The sequence below is a fragment of the Phodopus roborovskii genome, unplaced genomic scaffold (genome assembly GCF_943737965.1).
Source record: "Phodopus roborovskii unplaced genomic scaffold, PHOROB, whole genome shotgun sequence".
Taxonomy (NCBI): Eukaryota; Metazoa; Chordata; class Mammalia; order Rodentia; family Cricetidae; genus Phodopus; species Phodopus roborovskii.
In genome coordinates this window covers 21,675,546-21,683,002 of record NW_026126541.1, presented here as the reverse complement: position 1 = coordinate 21,683,002, position 7,457 = coordinate 21,675,546, and the positions used below count along the sequence as shown (strand labels likewise).

The following is a 7,457-nucleotide window of genomic DNA, read 5'->3' as shown; positions in this document are numbered from 1 at the left end:
ACTTTCAATAGAAAACATGTGTAAAACCTCGGAGCCAGGCGCACAGCTGCCTTCAGGGCCCCAAGACAGAGGTCCAGGAGCAGCCCCCCGCCCTTCCACTGGATCGAAGAATACTGCACAGCATCTGCCGGGTGCTGTATGATTCAGGTCTTGCCTTGATTCTTGTCTGGAGCAGATTCTGCCAAGCATCGAGGGAGGTGGCTGAGTTCGGGGGTTCCAGGTAGAATACGGAGCACCTGCAGTCTTACTCAGAACCCGTCTGGGACGCAGTCAAAGGCTAGGGTCTTCTTGGAGCTCTGAGCAGCAGACGGCCCAGGCACTAGACAGTGCCACCGTTACCCCAAGGAGCGTAGCCTCCCGGGAAGTTGCTCTGGCTGCGGGAAGTGCCATCCTGCCGGCGACCTCCTAGCCCGCAGAGTCCCATCGCTCCTCCAGCGGCCAGAGGCTGCCCGAGTTTTGGCAGTGGTGCCTTCCCGCTGGGATCCGCGTTCCTGATACAAGCCTTGTGCTCTCTCACCTCTTCGACGGTCGCAGTCGGCCTGGAGCGCTGGCGGCGGCGGGACACCCGGGAGCAAGGTCCCTGGAGCTCCACAGCCCGAGCGTCTCGGGGGCGGGAGCAGGGCGGGCGGGGGCGGGTCGGGGCAGGGGCGGAGGCGAGTCCGCGGCCCGCGCCATTGGCCGCAGGGCCTAGCGGCAGGAAGGGGCCCGAGCGCGGCCCCACCCCGTGGCTGCCCGAGCCTATCGCCGGGAGCGCGGAGCGCAAATAAATGTAGCGCGGTGGCGCGGGCCGGCAGCTCTCTCCGAGGGGCTGCGGCGCAGCCATGCAGTTCCCGCACCCGGGGCCCGCGGCTGCGCCCGCCGTGGGAGTACCGCTGTATGCACCCACGCCGCTGCTGCAGCCCGCGCACCCGACGCCCTTCTACATCGACGACATCCTGGGTCGCGGACCCGCCGCGCCCACCCCCACGCTGCCATCCCCCAACTCCTCCTTCACTAGCCTCGTGTCCTCCTACCGGACCCCGGTGTACGAGCCCACGCCGGTCCACCCAGCCTTCTCGCACCACCCCGCCGCCGCGCTGGCCGCCGCCTACGGCCCCGGCGGCTTCGGAAGTCCTCTGTACCCCTTCCCGCGGACGATGAACGACTACACGCACGCCCTGCTCCGCCACGACCCCCTGGGTAAGGCGGCCGGGGTTGGCGGGGCTCGAGAGCGGGCGTCCGTGAGGAAGGCGCACCCGGCGGGTGGCAGGCAGCGCGCGGGAGGCGGCGGGGGCGGACGGGAGACGCGGGAGAAAGTTGCGGCGAGAGCCCTGAGCGAGCGACTGGCGGGTGCGCGCGGGCACAGGAGGCGCGGGCCCCGCCCGGGGACGCGCTGCTGGAGCTGGGACGCTCGGCGACTCTGATTGCTTTCCCTGCACCTTGCAGACGTCAGGGCGAGCGTAGTCGGGAGAAGGTCTGGGACGCCCAGGGTAGTAATGGTGGGCAAGCCCTGGCCACGCGTGTCGGCCCGGGTGGGGCCCTCTTAGCGGGCGTCTCCGGGAAGAGGACGTCGGGGCGCCCCGAGCCTGGCCCCTGCAGCGCAGGGATAGCTGTCCGCCCGGGAGGTTCCTGGGCTGGGTTTGGTTCAACAAGCTTGTGCAGTGAAGGAGCCTGACCCTTTCCGTTCATACAGGAAATCTTGAGCTCTCGATAGGAGAAAATCTGGTTTCTGAAGCTGTTAAGTGTTTTCCTGGCTGCATGAAGCAGACCCTTCCCCCGGAGTAGTGCACGCTGCTGATTATTTTATCGACATCCTCAATACAGACAAATTCAGGAAACACTCGACGTCTGATAGCCAGGATCCGTTTTTCTGATATTGTTCATTTCCTCTGTGTGGGATGTGACTTTATGGCAGCTAAAATAACCAGTTGCTTCCTCTCTGCCTAGCCCCCCCCCCTTTGGAGGCTGTTTTGCACCAGTCTGAAGCCTGACGCAAGCAAAATCTCGAAAAAACAATGCCAGCTTTCAAAATGTTTAGGTGTAGGCCTGTAGACCGAGGGGCGGACATACCGACGCGTCACCACTTTGGAGTAGGAAGGTGCAGACCCCGAACAGTTAGGAAGAGCGACACAGACACACTGACTGCATGAGATTTTCGGGGCTTGTCCCTACAATGTTCCTAAGAAATAAATAAGCAACGGTGACTAGGTTCAGGGCCCGAGTCCCTCATCGCCCGGCCCGCGCAGCCTGATTCCCTAGAAGGAGTAAGGGGGAGGGCTCCCCAGGCTTTAAAGTTAACACTTAGGCGGTTTCACTGGGGACCTTGAAGACAATTAACATTTTAATTAATTAGCATTTTAATGTCAGAATTTTATGACATAGCCTACAGCGCTCCTCTTCTCACCGCTAGCTACCGGGATTTGGGGTGTGGGTGTTAACAATTTTTTACTTAAAAGGTTATCACTATTTGATTTTTAAATTTTAGCCTTCAGGGTGTGTGGCCGCTCCCCACAATCTCCCTGTGGGGCATGAACGGTCCTGGGGCAAACGTTTTCACAAAGATCGCCCTGGTTTCCTTGGGTTTCTGCTGGGCCTGAGCAGAAGGAAGCTTTTTTTTTTTTTTTCTTTTTGAGACAGACCAACAGGAAACACATTGACGGAAATGTTGCCATAGCCCGCGGGGTGGCTTTAACTGGCCGCCCCCGCAGGCCGAGTGTGAAATCAGAGGAGGCCGAGGTGTGCTCCAGCCACGATTGGAGGCCCCACTCGAGGCCAAACACAAGCACCCTGCGAGAGCTTCAGTGTAACCGGGCCTTGGGGCGTAACAAGCCCGCTTCTCCCCCTAAATGCGCACATTGCATCCTTTGCAAAAAAGTTTTGTACATACAAGAGCGGGTCGGTTAAAGAAGATTGTTTTAAGCCAGGCAGGGATTCTTTGGAGCTGAGGAGATATGTTTGCATTTAGCCACAGGTGAGGTGGTCAGGTAGTGCAGTGTCTTCAGTGTTCAGGGGTGGTCTGCGTGCTAAACAGTCTAACTGACTTTGTGTGCATTGGTAGGGACTGTTGAGTCATTCCATCCATACACCTGAGAAAGTATGTGATGGGAACATGTGTGCTTTTTGCCGCTCTCCCCCCCTTCCCCCGCCCCCGTGTCACCTGGGACCAGGTAGGCTCTAGCGCCCTGGTTACCGCCTTTCTCCTGGCCCACAGGCAAGCCCTTGCTCTGGAGCCCTTTCCTTCAGCGGCCTCTGCACAAAAGGAAGGGCGGTCAAGTGAGGTTCTCCAACGACCAGACCATCGAACTGGAGAAGAAGTTCGAGACTCAGAAATACCTCTCCCCACCTGAGAGGAAGCGTCTGGCCAAGATGTTGCAACTCAGCGAGAGACAGGTCAGCTCACTGGGTCCCCAGCAGGCTTTTAGGGCTGAAGAAACCACTGGCACCCTGGGCATGTTCTGCCCTTACCCAACTGCAGGGCTGGTCCTCACCATAGCACCAGTCCCTTCTTCCTTCCTCCCCAAGTCTCTTGGGATTTGCGACTTTCTGTAAACTTTCTTTTCTTTCTGTAGGTCAAAACCTGGTTTCAGAATCGACGAGCTAAATGGAGGCGACTGAAACAGGTATTGACATGGCTCTGTTTCTATGGAAATAAATGTTTGTATCATGTTATCTAAGTGCGGAGACCTGTTGTGGGTTGTATGCAAAAGTCATTTGAAGAGACTGTTTAACCTCTTCACCTTGATTAAAAAGGCAAATAGTCCTGCTGAAATTCAGGATGAGTTGCTCAGGTGGCATTAATGCTAAAAGCACCTAATGCAGTCCCTATATCAATTACGCCAGGGTTTCACACACTGGCCAGTAAACTGCCTGGCTAATTGTTTTATAAACCCCATATGTTGTTTATCTCATTAACGCAGGAAAGATAAAGTAATTGACAGTAAATGACTTAAGTAGTTATCTTTGGGAGAAAATTGTTTCTTTTATTTACATAGCCATAATAAAACCAGGCAGGACTCAAGGGTAAATATAAAGACACAAACACCTTTAAGTCTTGTTTGCACTTTTTGAAAAGGAAGAATTAAATATCAAAGAGTTTAAAAATTATTATCCATCTTTTGCCAGCTCTTAAAAATGAATGTGAAACATGTAAAGAAATAAACACGCCCATTTGGAAAATAGCTTAAGCTTCCTAAGAAGTGTCCCAATAGCTTTGTTAAGAAACGTGATACTAAAAAAAAAAAAATAATAAATAAAGGCTAACTCATCTTCCAGAGCAACCCTCTGACTTAGAGCTAAGGATTTGGTCCTGAGGTCCCAGATTGGATGTTTTCAAAGTTATCTGACAACCTCTGAATGGCTCACCTGGCAGTGCCTTAAGTAACAGATGATGAATAAGTGGGGAAATTTAATGTAGATTTTTAAGTTGTATCATTGCACTTGGAAAAAAAAGATGCTACCCGGAAGAACATTTTTGAAACAACAAAAGACTTCCTGTAGTTGTATTATTCCTAAATTATTTGAGGATCCCCTTTCATCACTAAACATGTACAACTTTTACAAATTTGGTCACTGGAGAATTACAATGTTTCTATATGATGTTTACATCCAAATTAGACACCCATAGGCCTAAACACTCACTGACTGGGCTTGGTTCCTACTCAAAGGCATGGAGCTAGTTTCCCAAGAACTTTTAAAACAGTGCTTTCTGTGAAGTGTGGGAAATACTTTTCCCCAGAAAATTTTACCCAGATTTTTAAGCAAATTGCAACTTCTTCAACAATATTATTTGAGTCTGTGATTTTGTAACTTGGTACATAGTTATGTGTGTATGTGCTCATAAATTTACTTAAAAAGATAAATGGAAAAGGAATGAATGTATAATTTCACAGCTTCTTAATTTAGTATATGTTTTTTCTTTTTTCTTTTCTTGGGGGTGGGTAGGCTTTGGTACAACAAACCAGCCATTAACATTTGTTCTTTTTAAAATGCTAGGAGACCCTGTTTTGGGCAGTATTTAAAGGTTGAGGACTGTGCAGTCTGGATTAACTAAGGTTTTTTGTTTGTTTTTTTTTTGTTTGTTTTGTTTTTTGTTTTTTTCCTTACAAACTGAAGACCTTGATGGGATCATGGGTCTGTGTCATGTCTAATCTCTCTCCCATGTGACTTTGTTCCTTTTCTTTCCAATGGGGAAAAGAATCACAAGTTTATCTTCTTAGGAAAGAGACTTTAGACGAAAACAGTTTATCAACTAAACTTTGTAAGCATGCCAAAGGCTGGGGAGAAATCCATTTTGTTTTTTACGTCTTTGATCTCACTGTCTGCATTTTCATTCCCCTCCTCATTCAGGAGAACCCTCAAAGCAATAAAAAGGATGAGTTGGACAATTTGGACACTTCCTGTGACCAGGGCCAACACTCTCCCAGTGAACAGAATAAAGGTGCCCCTTTGGATAGTTCTCAATGTTCACCGTCCCCAGCCTCGCAGGAAGACCCCGACTCAGAGATTTCAGAGGATTCCGACCAGGAGGTGGACATTGAAGGTGACAAAGGCTACTTTAATGCTGGATGACGGTCACCGCCGGAGATGCAGTCAGAGACCAGACTTTCGAGAATGTTCTGCTACAGACAAACTGGAAAACTATGGGAGAGAAAAAGAGTATCTTCTATTTGGTGTGCTGGCTAATTAACAAACATATATTGAAACTTTAAATTTTGACTTATAGATGGTGTATATACCAGCTTTAAGTTGTTTTGATAAAGTAACTAAATGTATCCCCATTTTTAAAAAGTGAATAATTTCTATTTATGAGAAGTAATTTGAACTTTTTTGTTTAAAATTTAAATTATAACTTTAAAGGTTTTATAGGCTGCTCCTGAATGACTTCTCCTAAATCTGTGGCTATACACTCAACTTCAGGGGTACAGTTAGAAAGGGGGTCCATGCTTGTGGCTCCTTGGAGCAGGTTCAAAGGGCACACTCGACTTTTGCGTGACATCTCACATTGCTGCCTTAACGCCTAAGCCATTCCAGAGCACGTGGCTCCAGGAGTGTGTTCTTAGAAGCAAGATAGCTGATAAGGTTCTCAAAATCTTGTTTTGCTCTGTCAGTACCTCTCTTCAGGGATGGCTCAGTCCCTACAGGCAGGAAAACTGATTCATTTGTGGCTGAACGTAATCAATCCCTTGTGAACTAGAAACAGCAGGACAATTAAATGTAAGTGATTGTAGATAGTGTGTTTTATAGAAACAATGTCTATAGCATGTATATAGAATTATTCACTGTAAAAAAACCCTGCCAAAATGATGTTTAATTTTTTAAAAAATTTTTTATTTGATGAGTTAACTTTCATGACACTGTTGGAATTCTTATTCTTTGGTTAGAAAAAAGACCAAAAAACAAACAACAAAAAAACTAAAAACACAACTTGAATTGCTTTGGTGTGTGTGCGTGCGTGCGCGCGTGTGTGTGTGCGTGTGTGTGCGTGCGTGTGTGTGTGTGCGCGCGCGTGCGCGTGTGTGCATGTGTGTGTGTGTGTGTGTGTGTACACGCTTGGCACAGGACTGGGAGTGGAGGGTTGGGGCCCCATGGGTGGTGGGGTGTCCATGTCCTGGAGTGTGAATTTGAATTTTTCTAGGGGGTGTTAGCTTGGGGGGGGGATTGTTTTGGACCAGGGTACCAAGCAGGGCCGGTTGGAGCACCATCGATTGGTGAGTGAGGCCACTGTCCTTGACCAGCATGAGTCAACAGTGCGTCACCTTCACCCTGGTGGGAGCCCAGCTCCTGTGCTCTGTGCAGGGTTTGGAGGAACAGGAGATTTAGAGGATCTGGGAATGTTAAAGCCAGTGGCCTAGAGAGAATCTGAGAGCAGCTGCTCTGGCTGCCCTGAGGTGGGTGTGAGAGAGACCCATGGGATCAGCACTCTGCCTCCTCCCTGCACACACGCTTCCTGTTGGTAACTCCTGTCAGTGTTGAGTTGGGGACAGCAAGCAGAATCAGTGAAGCATCAGGGGAGTCAGGAATCTGAGGGTCCTGGGTGGGTAATTGTGGGAAGAGGGAGGAACAGTGCTGAGCAGGTAGACATGCCCCTGGGTGGGTACTAGCCTGCATCCAGGCTAGCAGCCCTCCCTCAGAGACCTGTTGGCCTCCGTGGAGTCTCAGTTGTACAGTAACGAGCCCGTGACAGAATCTGTCCAGGGAAAGCTGTTGTTTGTTCCCTGTATATGGACATCCAGGTGAAGATAGGTCCTCACACCCTGCCTCATTAGAGTCCAAGAAGGGCCATGGAATTGCAGGTGAATTAGGTTTCCAGAAAATACTGAGCTCTGGTCCTTAGGCAGAGGGAGGGCATGGGGAGGCCTGGAAGTTGGAATTTTAGTTCTTGGTCTCAGAACTCCGAGAGAATGTCCATTGAGCTACACAACTCCAGGTCCCGGGGCCCATCTCAGCTCATGTTTGGCACTGTCCTCACATCTTAGTGT

At 50.1% G+C, this 7,457-nt stretch overlaps 1 protein-coding gene across 1 annotated transcript; it reads left to right on the top strand.

Moving 5' to 3' along the window:
• Positions 1-762: 762 nt before the first annotated feature.
• Positions 763-6,321, top strand: Hhex (hematopoietically expressed homeobox). The gene is made up of 4 exons (XM_051199604.1): positions 763-1,179; positions 3,191-3,369; positions 3,549-3,599; positions 5,326-6,321. Exons 1-4 carry the CDS (start codon positions 822-824, stop codon positions 5,545-5,547), a joined length of 810 nt encoding a protein of 269 aa, XP_051055561.1. The 5' UTR covers positions 763-821; the 3' UTR covers positions 5,548-6,321.
• The last annotated feature ends 1,136 nt before the right edge of the window (positions 6,322-7,457 follow it).

Excerpts from the sequence above, each read along its gene's own strand:
- Hhex (XM_051199604.1), top strand. The coding sequence starts at position 822 with ATGCAGTTCCCGCACCCGGGGCCCGCGGCTGCGCCCGCCGTGGGAGTA. Across the intron at positions 3,370-3,548 it reads TGCAACTCAGCGAGAGACAG|GTCAAAACCTGGTTTCAGAA; the intron begins GTCAGCTCACTG and ends TTCTTTCTGTAG. Across the intron at positions 3,600-5,325 it reads AATGGAGGCGACTGAAACAG|GAGAACCCTCAAAGCAATAA; the intron begins GTATTGACATGG and ends CTCCTCATTCAG.